At 36.9% G+C, this 15,827-nt stretch overlaps 1 protein-coding gene across 4 annotated transcripts in view; it reads left to right on the forward strand.

Moving 5' to 3' along the window:
- ME2 (malic enzyme 2) overlaps positions 1-15,827 on the forward strand; it is a 53,761-nt gene that overhangs the window by 24,432 nt on the left and 13,502 nt on the right. For all 4 annotated transcript variants that reach the window (XM_027577577.2, XM_027577576.2, XM_027577578.2 and 1 more), the window contains exons 6-13: positions 644-805; positions 1,121-1,224; positions 3,052-3,161; positions 3,461-3,558; positions 3,872-3,985; positions 6,393-6,507; positions 8,789-8,931; positions 15,592-15,694. In XM_027577577.2, the coding sequence (XP_027433378.1) occupies positions 644-805; positions 1,121-1,224; positions 3,052-3,161; positions 3,461-3,558; positions 3,872-3,985; positions 6,393-6,507; positions 8,789-8,931; positions 15,592-15,694 (949 nt within the window). The remainder of the gene's footprint in view (positions 1-643; positions 806-1,120; positions 1,225-3,051; positions 3,162-3,460; positions 3,559-3,871; positions 3,986-6,392; positions 6,508-8,788; positions 8,932-15,591; positions 15,695-15,827) is intronic.

Raw genomic sequence — 15,827 nt, forward strand, 5'->3', positions numbered from 1 at the left:
TCTGGCTGTCTTTCATAAAATAAAATCTAATGATTAAGATCTTTTGACAGGCTTTAGTGCTTGTTACAGGCAGTAATCTTACTTGCCTTTATAACATGTCTTCCTCACCAAAATAATCTTTGATGAATAGTCATGAGTTCTAATAATCTAGAAAAAATTTAGCCAGATAATTAAACTCATAGTATCATCTTCAAACCTTGAAGATAGGGTTTTTTTTAATTTTATATCTCTTTTCCCCACACTGTTGTTAAGGTGTTTCTTGTTTGGCCTAGGTTATTATGTGGGAGCAGCATATTGTTCATTTCTAACCTTGTTTTTTTCTTCTGGTTAATCTCTATCAGAAGTTTGCCTGCCTCTCCCCAGTTTAGTTTTTGTGAAGATATATAAGCTGATCCTCCAGTCAGAAACATTCTGTTTCTAAATCAAAGACAAAGGGAAATCAGATCTAGTTCATCTTTATTTTACACCTAGATTCTAGAAATCCTAGAATTTTAAATATGCTTGGTTGGTTTACTTTGGTAGTTAGTCAAGAAACAATATTATTTTTAAAAATGAGAGTGAAAATAAACAATCTTTTTTCAAATGCTTTTTAGTACCCCACTTTTGACAACTTTTAATTTATATATATATTTTTGTAATTAAGGCTGTTGTGGTGACTGATGGAGAGAGAATTCTGGGTCTTGGAGATCTGGGTGTCTATGGAATGGGAATCCCAGTAGGAAAACTTTGTTTGTATACAGCCTGTGCAGGAATACGGCCTGATAGATGCCTGCCTGTGTGTATTGATGTAGGAACCGATAATCCAGTGAGTAAAACTATTTTCCCCCTTGGATCTTCCTCCTATATTTAAAAAACGAAAGCTTTACTACATTCTTCTTTTGAAGATAATATAAGATGGGAAAATTTTGTGATTAAAGTTAGCCTTTGTCTTAAACTGTGCTTTTTATATTTATACACATAATAGTAAATTAAGTCTCTTAAGAGTTTCTTGAAGAAATGTAGTAAGGTTTTAAAAATTACATTAGTAATTTTTTTATTTTGCAATTTTTGTTCTATAGAACATGTTTAAGCTGCTTAGGTAACAAAATGATTTTATTTTTACATTTGGTCTATTTTATAGGCACTCTTAAAAGATCCGTTTTACATGGGCTTATATCAGAAAAGAGATCGATCACAACGTTATGATGACCTGATTGATGAGTTTATGAAAGCCATTACTGACAGGTATTTTTTTTTTTTAAGTTTGAGTAAATGAAAGAGTCTTTAATAAAAGAAAGGAACCAGAGTTTTGTTTTTCTTTTATCTCTTTTGAAGATGCATAGAAGGAGATTAAATTTTTGAGAGCTTGGGTTCTGTCCTGCCTGCTTAGATGTACTGAGACTGGTGACACCCTTTGTATTCTGCCTTGCTCTCCTGAGTTGTCTGACCTCATGTGGCAAGTGTGCATTCCCTGCTCCTGCCAGACCCTCACTATTCAGTTCTAACATGCAGAATCCTCCATCTAGACATTCTGTTGCTCCTTCATATTTGTGTCCAAAACAACTCCTTCCCTTAGCAAACTGCCCATCTTCTGTTTAGCCAACCTCTCTATTAATGGCAGCAACATTCACACTCTGGCCAAAACTTTTGCTCTTGATATTATCTTTGACTCTTCCTCCTTCTCTGTCAACCTCCTCCAGAGTCCATCAGTCCTCAGACCCAAATGGTCCTACCACTTAAATGCCTTAGAGATACATCTCTTTTCCATTGCCACAGCCTTTCTGCAGATCCTCTTTCTCCGGGATGCTTCTAAACCTGCCTCTAATTTCTCTCCTCTCCATTTCATCTTCACCTTACCTCTATGTTAATCTTTTTAAAATGTGCACTTCATCATGTCATTCTATTGCTTGAAATCTCTCAGTGGTTCCCTGTTGTCATAGGGTCAAGTCCAAGCTCTTTATGATCCAGCTCAGCCCTACCTTTTACATTGCTCGTACATAGAACATACTAAGAAAATTAATGCCTTTTCAGAGTTAAAGCTGACATATCTAAAACTAAACTTTCATCTTCCCAGAAATTGCCATCTCCTCCCTTCCCTCACTTTCCTACCTTGGACAATCAAATAGTATCTTCTTAGTCATCCAGATTGCCCTGGCACTTGAACAGCTTTTCCCTTAACATCTCAGGTGGTCCTCATCAAGTTCTGTTTGTTCATTCTAATATCTCATAATTGTCCCTTTAACTTCCCATGGCTTCTCCTTCAGATTTTCTTGTTCCCATACCATAGGAGCCTTCTAGCTGCTTCTCCACACACCAGACTATGCTGCATTATCACTGGCAGGTCTGTCCTTCCTAAAGAGAGTCTTTCCTTTCCTGAAGCCCTTCAGTGATTCTATATCAGATACAGAATAAAATCCCTATTCCCTAATTTTGCATTCAAGAGTCTACCGTATCTGGCCCCAACCTACCTTAACTAACTTCTCCTTATCCTTTCATATAAACCCTGAAATATATAGCCTGACTGCTGAAAATTTAGGGTCACCAAAATACACCTTGTTTTTCTTCCTGCCTCTTTACTTTTTGTTCTTTGAGGGCCCAAATAAAGTCTTACCTCCTTTTCAAGCCTTCCCTTACCCCAGCTCATCAAAATGCCAGTGAACTCCTACGGAAATTATTTTTTAACCTCTTATTTAATATATACTTTCCTGTGTTGCTGTTTAACTCCTAATATAATAAGAATACACATATCAAATATATACTTTATGAGACTCAGATAAAAATCTCTTCTTAGGAAGTTATTTCATGCTTATATGTGCTGGGCAACCTTGTAGGCACTTGGAAATCGCTTATACCAATTAATATCCCATAGATTCACCCCATAAATTTTTCTGAATAAGTAGTAGATTTCTGCATTTCGACTCCAGTTTTCACAGGCTCTGAAAATTGCCAGGTGGCCTTAAATGGACTAACATGATACATTATTTTTAAATGGGATCATAAGGAATATTAGACAGGAAAGCTGTTTAATAATGGTATTTTCAACACAGCCATTATGGATTTTGCTGTTTTTAGATATGGACAGAACACACTTATTCAGTTTGAAGACTTTGGAAATCATAATGCATTCAGGTTCTTGAGAAAGTATCGAGAAAAGTATTGTACCTTCAATGATGATATTCAAGGTAAAGCAAAAAGAAAAGCTTAGGTTTTTTATCTCTCCTTCTTTAAATGTTTTTAATCTGCCCTTTTTTTATTTAAAAAAAATCTTTATTTTGGGGGGCACCTGGGTGGCTCAGTCGGTTGAGCGTCCAACTCTTGATTTCAGCTCAGGTCGTAATCTCGGGGTCATTGGGCTCTGCACTCAGTGGAGAGTCTGCTTGAGATTCTTTCCTTCTGCCCTCCCCCTGCTCTCCATTCATGAGCTCTCTCTCTCTCCCCAAAATAAAAAAATCATTTTAAAAAATCATTATTTTTCTTACAGGAACAGCTGCAGTAGCTCTAGCAGGTCTTCTTGCAGCACAAAAAGTTATTGGTAAATCATTCTCAGAACACAAAATCTTATTCCTTGGAGCAGGAGAGGTAAGTTTTTGTAAGCTTTTAGAATTTAAAACTAAAACTCTCCTTTAGAATTGGAAAAATGCAACATAATGAGCTTCTAATTTTGTTGAGATCTTGTATGAAGTGAAAATCTCTGTTGTAAAGTAGGTAATTTAAAATATGTTTAAAGATAATACTATGTTTAGAGAGAATATCACAAAGAATCAACTTTTGCATGATTTGTTAGGGAATAAACCAAATATTCCTCATAACGTATAATCCTCATATATAAAATAATTCAAGCATTGTATTATACCCTGGTCTTTATTTTTTAAATTTATGTTTTGTTGGACAGGCTGCTCTTGGAATTGCAAATCTCATAGTTATGGCTATGGTAGAAAATGGCGTCTCAGAAGAAGAGGCACAAAAGAAAATTTGGATGGTTGACAAGTTTGGTTTATTATTTAAGGTAAGCTATTTAAATCTTGGAGAAGCAAAAGAATGTTGTTACAATGATACTTTTAGTTTGACTTTTTAAAAATATTATCAATTCTTAAAATATTGTATCATACTGAACTATCTAGATTATATCAGTTGGAGACCTTCCAGTATATTCTCAACAGAAATCCTCCAGTCTCCTTTTTGTCTTTTATAGACCCTTGCTTTATATTCAAGTCATAATCTCCATGTTGGCACCAGTCATATTCTTTCTTGCTTTGTTCTCTGACTCTTAAGACATCAAGGAACCATATAAATAAGATTGTATTTGACCTTTCTAAAACTAGGTTTTTAATTGGAACTCAGAAGTTTCTAATTGAATCGTTAGCAAGACATCCAACATTTGAGCAGAAATTCCTTAACCATTTAGAGATCTTAATCCCTTGTAACAGTGTGAGAGAAATCCACGGACCTTTTCCTGAAGCCTGCTCATGGATAAGAAAGAGCTTCCAGCCCAGATTAATTTAGTGTCCTTTGCACCTGCCTGCCTTCCTAGCATTGATTGCCATTTTTAGTAGCTTAATAAATGCATTTTATCTTATACTGTGTAACACGTTAGGTAAACCATTTCATAGTTAAACCATTTCATAGTTGCATCCAGTACACAACGCTGATGTCTTTTTGCTGTATATAATGACATACAGCTGTTACTTGAAATATACCTCTTTGGAGCAAGCTTATTTCAATGTACTTTGTTTCAGTTCTGAAATCTTTTCTTCTTAACTAGTACTCACAAATGTTGGTACAGAAAATAAAATGAAAAAGTGTGTGCATGAAAAGTCTTGAGTGCTTAAATTGTACATAATTTAAAATTGTAGTTTAAAATGTACCAGACCATTGTGATAAGACTCTACAGGTATCTCATTTAATGTTCTCAAAAATTCTGTGAAGTTTTACAAATAAGGAAACTGAGGATCTAAAAGGGCAGGTGACTTTTCCAAGGTCATATCCAAACAGAGTGTGAAGCCTGTGCTTTTGGCCATTCAGCTGGGCTGCCTTCCAAGTGAGCTCTAACCACTGTATTTGCTTGTATATAAGATACAAAGATAATAAACTTTGTACTTTTAGAAGGCTATTGGCAGAATACATATTGTTCCTGGTACACAGTTTGGTGCTTCTTTTTGTGGTGTTGGTTTTCACAAATTTTTTTTTGTTTCTTTTTTATATTTGTAACAAGTCAAGTCTAGAATGAGTGTGCTGTTGGCTAGCACAAATGAGAATCCCTGTATATCTGCAAGTTCAGGGTATTTTCTTCTTTTAGGGTGTGTGAATAGCTTGACCTATGGGTTTTAGGTGTCTAGACTCTCCTGCTGACCCAAACACTGCCCTCCTTTTTGAGACTTTTAGAGTTTCCTGTTGAACCTGCATATTGGAGAGCTGTGATCCTCCTGGGGGCAAGCATAAGAAGCCCCTGTCCTGAGAACCTGGATCTGTTGTGGCTATATGTCAGTCCTTTAATTAACTTCCCATCCAGCTGATGATAGTGTGCTGCTTTTCCCAGACCCCGCTAGTTCTTAACTGGGGTTATCCTGGAGTTCTGATGGAAAAATTCACCTCTGCTGTGGGGTCTCCTGTTTTGCCAAAATAAGGATATGGATTTCTCAGCCTGCTTGGTTTTTGCATTTGATATATTTTTGACCACTTTAAATTGTTGAGAAATTCTTCACTGTTCTAGTTTGTCAGTGGTATGTCTCCTGGCCTTGAAACACTAATAAAGATTTAATTTTTATAGTTTTTGGCTTAGGATTTTGGGAGGAAAGCACATTTCTTCATTCAGCCATCTTGAACCAGAATTCCCTGTTCCTCTTGTTTCAAAACTCTTGCTAGTACAAGTCCATGATGTCTGTCTTCAATTCAGAAATTCCAAAAGCTCTGAAATCCCAAAGTTTTTTTGAAATTGGTAACAGATCTGATTGACTTGAACTTATCTGGTAGCAAAACCAGAGAGGGTATTTGTAGTCTCGACCTTTTGTACTTAGTGTACTAAATTTTGTTCAGTTTGGTGTGCCATGGTGGGGGGATTTATAATATTTGATATATTACCGTAATACATTTATAAAATATGAAAGTATTTTACATCTAGCCCAGATAAGGGATTCTAAGCCTTTGTGCCATATTGGATTTAGAAGCCCTTCACAAAGCAAATGAGTTTTTGACAGGGACTAGAAAGTTTCTGCTTATGACGGGATTTATGTTTTATATCTGAATTTTGTGGACACAGCAAGATAGAATTGGAAGATAGAGGCTGAAGAGGAAAGTAAATGAGAATGAAAAGATATTCCTAGTGTAGAAACAATATGTGACTCATAATGATGTCTTTTCAATTAATCCTCAGTAAGCATTTGCTAAAAAATACTGTATTTTTCCCAAAAATTCAGGGGCGGAAAGCTAAAATAGAGAGTCATCAGGAACCATTTGCTCACTCAGCCCCGGGGAATATACCTGATACTTTTGAAGATGCAGTAAATATACTCAGGCCTTCAGCTATAATTGGTAAGTAGAGTTGTTGACAAGTCGTTGTATCACTTACCTGTATGTTGCTGGTCATAACTACCATGCAGGAGTACTAAAAATGAAATGACCTATTTTATCTAGCTTTCAGCATATAGTGTGTTTTTCTGTGATAGCATCTTGGTCATAGTGTGTAAAGTTCAATTAACAGATGTTGCCTGTACTGTTAAGTGCGGGAAGGTGTGCAGTTGATCATGCTTTGCTTTTAGAGTTGCTGTGACTGCTGTGCTCAAAACCTGAAAAAGACCAAGGTCATAGGACATACTGAACCAAGAAAGTCCTATGCAGGGTCAAAGCTTTGCATTGGCAACAAAGCAGAAAGCTTTGGTATGTTTTGAGAGTCAGACATTGCATAGCTGACTTCAGAATATGCCAAAATGGCATTGGGTTCACCCTAGAAAATGTAAAAGTCTTTATTTTTTTTAAAGATTTTATTTATTTATTTTACAGACAGAGAGGGCATGCGAGTGCAGGGGTGGGGGTAAGGGAGGTAGGAGGGGTGGGAAGAAGAGAGGGACAAGCTGACTCCGCGCTGAGTGCGGAGCCTGACACAGGGCTCAGTCTCAGGACCCTGAGATCATGACCTGAGCTGAAACCAAGAGTCGGATGCTTAACCAATTGAGCCACCCAGGTGCCCCAGAAAATGTAAAAGTCTTTAAAAGCGGAGCTATTTCATTTTCTATATACCTGTAAGATTTGAATCCATAAGTTTTTAATAATTTTATCACTTTCTTGTAGAAGCCCTATTGAATGCTAAATAGTAAAACCGTCACAAACAGTAAGTTTCTATGGTCATTAGCTTCTTCATTGATTAGAACTCTTAATTTCTTAGAGTAGTAAGAGGACATCTTGAAGATCACCCAGTCAGTTTCTCTCAAAACTCAATATGAAAACCTTGGAATCTCATTGATTCTATCTCTGGAGGGTCAAGGAAACAAAAATTAAAAATGTCTAATTCTTTTAGAACTCCTAGACTCCTAAAAATATGTCCACACACTTCTACATGGAGAAACACTGAATATAAATTCCTTTTTTACATAAGAAAAACAAGCACAGAGATGTTAAACAGCTTGCCCAAGATTTGTGAATATTTCATACAGCCAGGAGTGACAGAGCAAGCACTAAAACTCTAGCCTCTAGATCAGTATTTTTATTACATATCAGTTTATAAAGTGGAATTGAAAATTAATTATGTTGACTGTTGAATATAAGTCTTCTTACTAGATGAACTGGAAAAGTACTCAAATGAGGTATTGCTTGGCTATCCCCAGATTCCCATCATGGGCTAAGTACTCTTCATGCTTCTGTAACACTGCATACTTGGCACCTGTTACAGGTTTTCTCATTTTCTGCTTTGTTTTTCTCTCAACTATAAGCTGCATTGTATTCATGTTTATATTCCAATGGCCTAATGCAGTGTCTGAGGCATTGTAGGGGCTTAAGAAAAGGTCATTAAATTGCATCAAGAAAGTAGATTGCTTTAGTCAAGATTTTTTTATCCCTTCTGAATTCCTATTATTTTGTAATGAACACTAGAGTTTAACAATTTAACATTTGAGATGCAAGTTTTTATCTTTTTAAAATTCATTTTTAATTGTGGTAAAATATACATAAAATTTGCCTCATAACCATTTTTTTAAAATTTAAATTCAATTAGCCAACATATAGTACATCATTAGTTTCAGATGTAGAGTTCAGTAATTCATCAGTTGCATATATCATAACCCTTTTTAAGTGTACAATTGGGTAGGGTTAAGCGCATTCACATTGTTGTGCAGCTGGTCTCCAAAACTCATTTTGCAAAACTGAAACTCCGTACCCATTAAACAAATACTTTCCCCTAGCCCCTCACTATCACTCTTCTACTTTTTGTGTTTATGAATTTAACTACTCTGGGTATCTCATATAAATGGAATCATATAGTATTTGTCCTTTTGTGACAGGCTTATTTTACTTAGCATAATGTCCTCAAGGTTCATTCATGTTGTAGCAAGTTTTATCTTAATTAGACAGTGATGGAGATAGTCATACTCTTTTTTTTATTTCCTACAATTTACTATGTTTGGGGTAAACAGTAAATATTTTGGTGAAAATTTTTAGCATTTTATTTTTTTCAGATTTGAGATTGTGTTCCCATGGCATTTTTTCAGCAATACAAAATCTGTGCTTTTGTTGTGTTAAACCTATTGTAGAAATGCTGTTGATAAGAATTGTTTTATGGTACATGTAAAGAAGTTGCTTTTCTCCCCCCTTATTATTATAGGAGTTGCAGGAGCTGGCCGACTTTTCACTCCTAGTGTAATCAAAGCCATGGCTGATATCAATGAAAGGCCTGTAATATTTGCATTAAGCAATCCTACAGCAATGGCTGAATGCACGGCAGAGGAAGCATATACACTTACAGAGGTACTAATAATAATTATATGAATTGGTTGTGTCTATTGTTTTCCTTCTGTTAGCCTTAGTTATACATTCTCGCATAATTCTTTTCATGGTTACCTGTAGAGATTACAGTATGCACCCATGGATCATCAAGTTCTGATATAAACTATTGCATGTATGGATTCTGGAAAATAATTACCTTGTATCTCCATGTTAACACCTTCATGTCTTGTGTGCTATTGTTGTGCATTTTTTTAAAGATTTTATTTATTTATTTGACAGAGAGAGACACAGCGAGAGCAGGAACACAAGCAGGGGAGTGGGAGAGGGAGAAGCAGGCTTCCTGCAGAGCAGAGAGCCTGATGTGGGTGGGGCTTGATCCCAGGACCCTGGGATCATGACCTGAGCCGAAGGCAGACACTTAACGACTCAGCCACCCAGGCGCCCCATGACTTCTGTTTTCCTTTTGATACATCATTTTGTCTTGGGTTTTGCTACAATGGGCATAGTTGTGTTTGTATTTATTCCATCTGGGACTGTAGAGCTCTGTATCTTGATGCCCTCTTTTGTGGTCTGTGTTTGGAAATACCTGAGTTGGCTGCGTTCTCTGTCTTCCTCTTGTGGGTCTCCAGTTGTAGAGTGTCAGACGTGTTCACATATCTCATGCGTCTCTACACTACTTTCTGCATATTCCATCCTATTGGCATACTGTGTGTTTTCTTTTTAAGATTTTTATTTATTTATTTGAGAGAGAGAGAGCAGGGGGAGGAGCAGAGGGAGAGGGACAAGCAGACTCCATGCTGAGCACAGAGCCTGACGCAGGGCTTGATTCCACAACTCTGAGATCATGACCTGAGCCGAAATCAAGAGTTGGACGCTTAACCGACTGAACCGTCCTGGTGCCCCTGCATACCGGATTTTAATCTGGTGATTTTCTTTGGGTTTATCTTCCAGTTGCATATACTCTTTAGCTATGCTAATCTATTGCTAGGTTCTTAATTTTATTATACTTTTCATTTGTAGAATTTTGATTTGACTATTTTTCTAATTAGTGACACAGACTTAAATGGCATATTATAGAAATAATCGATTCTGCTTCCTTGCCCTCACATTTAATAAAACAATTCTTTTTACTCTTCAAACATATCTTCACCATCGGTGTTTGTCTTTAGGAAGGTCATTGTTTTCAGTCATCTGACAGCTATCAGGAACAAGTTTTTACTTTCATCCAAATCATTTAAGATTTCGTTCTTTTGAAGCGCCTGGGTGGCTCAGTTGTTAAGCATCTGCCTTCGGCTCAGGTCATGATCCCAGGGTCCTGGGATCGAGCCCCGCATCGGGCTCCCTGCTCCACGGGAAGCCTGCTTCTCCCTCTCCCACTCCCCCTGCTTGTGTTCCTGCTCTCGCTGTCTCTCTCTGTCAAATAAATAAATCTTTTAAAAAAACAAACATTTATTTCTTTTGAATTCTTTGACACTGCCACAGGGTTATATACCAGTTACAACTATCTGCTCATATACCATTAGGACAGGTGGGTTTTTTTCCTACCGTTCTGTAGGGATATATTTTTAATCTCCACAATGTAACCACATTCTCTATTGTTCTTGTAAGTGATCTTTAAGTGGCCCCAGGAAGTAATATTTAAAGGCTCATTTACAGTGATACCCAGCAGGAATAATTATTAGGTCATGTACTTCAGAATAGGTAACAAATCTATGATAAATGTTTTTGTCCCCACTGTATTAAAAACGTCTTTTATTATGGAAAATTCTGAACATATACAGAGGTAGAAGAGTCTAATCAACTCCCATATGCCAGTACCAGGTGTACTAATTATCAGCTCATCAATCTTGTTCCTTCTACATCCTACCCATCCTGGGTTATTTTGAAACAGATCTCAAGACATCATATCGTTTCATTATAAATATTATAGTGTATCTCTAAAAAGTTAAGAGTTCTTTTAAAGATATAATCACAGTATCATTATCACACCTCACAATTTTTAGCAGTGTTTTTAGAATACTTATTTCATCTTTCTGCCTAGCTTATAGTTCTCTGCTAAAATATTCTATCTTGTTATATAATTTCTGAAATATATGAATCATGATTAAAGTTAATGTCTGGGGCGCCTGGGTGGCTCAGTTGGTTAAGCGACTGCCTTCAGCTCAGGTCATGATCCTGGAGTCCCGGGATCGAGTCCCACATCAGGCTCCCTGCTCAGCGGGGGTCTGCTTCTCCCTCTGACCCTCTTCCTTCTCACGCTCTCTGTCTCTCATTCTCTCTCTCTCAAATAAATAAATAAAATCTTTAAAAAAGAAATAAAGTTAATGACTGATAGCAAGAAATACCTTACTCTCTGGGAATCCATTTCTATTATCTGTCTTTCTTTTTCTTGGTTATGCTATTTTGTATTTTTGTAAGCCTAGTTTTATTTTTGTTTTTTGTTTCCTTGTCGAATGCTAGATGGTATGGGTGAAAAATTGTAGCAGTATTTTGAGGCTCTGGATGAAGGGTTCTTCCCTTTTCCTCTGGTGGGTATTGGTCTGGAGCAGCTCACCATAATCTAATCAGGATGCAGTCCATGGGGTGCCTGCTCTTTTTCCACAGTTTACCCTTTCTCCCAGTGTGTACCCCTTCGGCATAAATCAAAAGTCCTGGGGTATTTATTAGCACCCATCATCCCCAGCAGCCCCTGAACTTTACTTTTCTCTCTGTGTCATTGTAAGGCTCCTGAAAGCTTTGTTGCTCAGGCTCCCGGGCACAGATACTGCTTTTGAAGTCCGCAATCACCTTGAGGGGGAAAGCTTCAAGTGCTGGGCTCACATACCTTGTTTTCCTATTCTTCTGCATCGCCCACACCCAAGCTCTCACTATCTTGATAGCACTGCTGCTTTCTTAACAGATATTTTTAATATATTTTATCCAGTTTCTCTCATTGTTATCAGAGGGAGAATTGGTGTGAAACAGCCTAGATGAGTGCCAAAGCAGAACCTTCTCAGAACTTTCCAGACTGAGTATTCATGCTCCTTATGTCTTTAGCATTCTTTTTTCTCACTGCCAAAAAATTTATTTTGATAACATACATGCCTTCTAAATGCCTTTCACTTCATATTGCCCCTCAGTTTAGTCAAAATAAATTCTCCCGACTATTGGTTTCCAACAGTTACAGTAATCACTGAAACTTCTAATAGTTATTGAAATATTTTTCTTTGAAATCATCCACAAAATCAGCATCCAGATAGCAAAAAAGTAAATAAATAAAAATCAGTCTCTTCAGTATACTGTCTTATCTTTTTACAAAGTGGGGTATCCTGTTTACCAGTCTTTACTACTTAAAACTAGTGGTTATTGTGTCTCCAAATTAAATCTTAGTCTTATACAATGACTGATAAATATACTCAAAGTATCAGTGGGTTTTGGCATTTTAGAAATATAAAAAATGTAAATGTTTTGGGCAGTAGTAGTATATCACTAGAAGACTGCCCAAACATTTAAGAATTTTTTTTTGAATAAATACTATTATAAGAGCTGTGCATTATTGGAATGAATAAAAATCCTCCAAGGAGACTAGTTTGATATGTTGTATTCCATCAATTCTAATATGCAAATTTTTTCTCAATATTGTATTACCTCCTAAAAATGATAAAAAATCATCATGTCATAGCTTAATTTTACATAAATTCCTTCTTAGTGTTACATAAGATAATGGCATAAATCATGTATTTGCAGTCACCTCTTAAATTTTTAGTGCCCTTTTGTTTTCAGTAGAGAGAAGTCTTGGTGTTACTCTAACATCCTCTGCTTCTTAGTGAGAAAAATATATATTTTTTTAAATTCTTGAACTTCAGCATGAGAACACTTGGTTATAATTGAGATCCAGCCACATTTAAACTATAGGTTGACTATGAAAGAAAAAAAATTAAAAAAAAATAGCCTGGAGAAGATGAGCTGCTGTAGAATCTTGCCATTCTAGAGAAGATACCCAAGGTCTTTCTAAATCTCCAAATTTACTGATATCATGAGAATGTAACATTTTTCCTATAAAGAGCTTATATTGTATAAGCCATTTTATAAAGCTATTAAAATTAGTGGTATCACAAAAATAATCTTATTATAAGCTTTGTCATTGTAATGATATATGGCATTAACCATGAACTGACTCTAATCTTCAAAGAAACACGATTTCATCACAAGTGAAACTATGCTTAGAACAGGTAGAGAATGATCAGAGCTCTCTGTAGAAAATGATACAGCCACCTGACACTGTAGCTTCAGGAGAGTCACCTGGATCCAGCGCTAGCATAGGTAGGTAGCTTCTACACTTTGTGTCATTTTGAAACTGAAAGTATGTCTTGTAAAAGTAGTAATGTACATTGTAGACCTTCAGATGGTCCAAAGGGTCACATTGTTGAGTGTTAAATCCACTAATGCCAAGGATCCACTATACTTCAAAGAATAATCAGCCTTGGTATAATACACATTTTTAGATCTCGAGAAAAGAAGACAAAGCATTGTCTAAACAATTATTATTCTGTCCAGTGTTCAGATGCTATGTCAGTTTGTCCATCCTACTGTGTGGAGATAGTTCAGTTTTCTGTAAACCATCTCTTACTTAATCCAGGTACCTGTTTAAACATGACTTACTTTTGGGGCGCCTGGGTGGCTCGGTCGGTTAAGCTTGACTTCAGCTTAGGTCATGATCTCAGGGTTGTAGGATTGGGCCCAGTGTCGGGCTCTGTGCTTAGTGTGAAGTCTGCTTGAGACTGGCTTTCCCTCTCCCTTTGCCCCTCCCCCCGCTTGCTCTCTCTCTCTCTCTCTCTCTCCCTCTAAAATACATAAATAAATCTTTTAAAAAAATAAATAAAGGGCGCCTGGGTGGCTCAGTTGGTTAAGCGACTGCCTTCAGCTCAGGTCATGATCCTGGAGTCCCAGGATCAAGTCCCACATTGGGCTCTCTGCTTGGCGGGGCTTCTCCCTCTGACCCTCTTCCCTCTCGTGCTCTCTATCTCTCATTCTCTCTCTCTCAAATAAATAAATAAAATCTTTAAAAATAAATAAATAGTAAATATTAAAAAATAAAAGAAACATAAGTTACTTTAGTCATACCTCAAGTATTCCAAGATAGATTATCCTATTTGAGAACTACTGTTTTCTTGCTCTTTGCGTTTTTTTGCCAAGGAGGAGTGGAACAGATGAGATTTGTGGCGGGGAAATGATATTCAGAGGATTTATAGGGGCACCTGGGTGGCTCAGTTGGTTAAGCATCTGCCTTCAGCTCAGGTCATGATCCCAGGGTCCTGGGATTGAGCCCTAGGTCCCTGCTCAGCGGTGAGCCTGCTTCTCCCTCTCCCTCTGCTGCTCCCCTGGCTTATGTACTCTCTTGCTCTCTCTCTCTCAAATAAATAAAATCTTTAAAAAAAAAATAAAGGATTTATAAATTTACTTTCAGGTCCTCTTCAATTTCACAGGTATCTAATTCTCTTAGAAATATTGAATATGGGAGCACCTGGGTGGCTTAGTTGCTTAAGCGTCTGCCTTTGGCTCGGGTCATGATCTCAAGGTCTTGGGATCAAGCCCCGCATGGGGCTCCCTTTTCAGCAGGGAGTCTGCTTCTTCTGCTGATCCTCCCCGGCTCTTGTGTGCTCGCTTGTTTTCTCTCTCTCAAATAAATAAATAAAATCTTTTTAAAAAAATATATCTAATATGCTAGTAACATTATATGCCATTGTTGAGCACAGTACTAACATTGATACAATAAATTTGGAGACTTACTTTTCTTCAACAAGGCAACATGCTGTATTTTTCTGGGGTAATAGTGTGGTTATACCATACATCTGTTGTGTAAACTGCCCTACGGGGGTGCATTATTAGCATGATAGAAAGACCATGGGCTTTGGAATTATAAAAAAAATTCTGGATTCAAGTTTAACCTCTACAATTGTAATGTGTGACTTTTTACAGAGTACTTGGAAATCTAAGCTGTAGTTTTCTGAGATTTTTTTTTTATATCAGTGAGATGGAGATGATGATAATCTCATAAGACTTTTTATGCAGGCTAAACTGAACACATACCAAGCACCTGGTGTACAGAGACAAAAATAGTAGATGTATAGTCAGTGATCACAGTTTAATTTTTGATGTGTTCCCCTTCATTCACAGATGTTTACAGCAATCTTTATTATTCGGGATGCTTTTGTTGGCCCATCTACATTTTAAGCTTTTTAAGGGAATTAGAAGCATGAGGTTTTTTAGTTTATTAATGGACAGTTTTCAATTTTATTTGTGTGCTATGCATAAAAGCTCATTCTGATAAGAATTTTAATGAAAGGATTATGTTATATTGTAAATTATGCCTGTTTGCAAGTAATATATTGGTCTTTTTTAGTACAGGATTTAATTTTGTTTTGATTCACCTCAGTGTTAGTCCACATTAGGTTACAAATTGAGGGGCGCCTGGGTGGCTCAGTCAGTTGGGCGTCTGCCTTCAGCTCAGGTCATGATCTCAGGGTCCTGGGATGGAGCCCTGCATCGGGCTCCCTGCTCCACGGGAGGCCTGCTTCTCCCTCTCCCACTCCCCCTGCTTGTGTTCCCTCTCTCGCTGTGTCTCTCTCTGTCAAATAAATAAGTAAAATCTTTAAAAAAAAAAAAAAGGTTACAAATTGAGGTTATTTCATTTCTTATCAGGGAAGATGTTTGTTTGCCAGTGGCAGTCCATTTGAGCCAGTGAAACTCAGTAACGGGCAACTCTTTACACCAGGCCAAGGAAACAATGTGTATATTTTTCCAGGTAAGTGCCACCATTATTTATGTTAAAGAGTATTCGTTAATTACTTTAAAATACTTAACGAAATTACATAGAATTTAAGATTAAAATGAACAATAGTATTTATAGAATTTTGATACGAATGTCTAGGGAAACT

This window comes from Zalophus californianus, chromosome 14 (assembly GCF_009762305.2).
Source record: "Zalophus californianus isolate mZalCal1 chromosome 14, mZalCal1.pri.v2, whole genome shotgun sequence".
NCBI lineage: Eukaryota > Metazoa > Chordata > Mammalia > Carnivora > Otariidae > Zalophus > Zalophus californianus.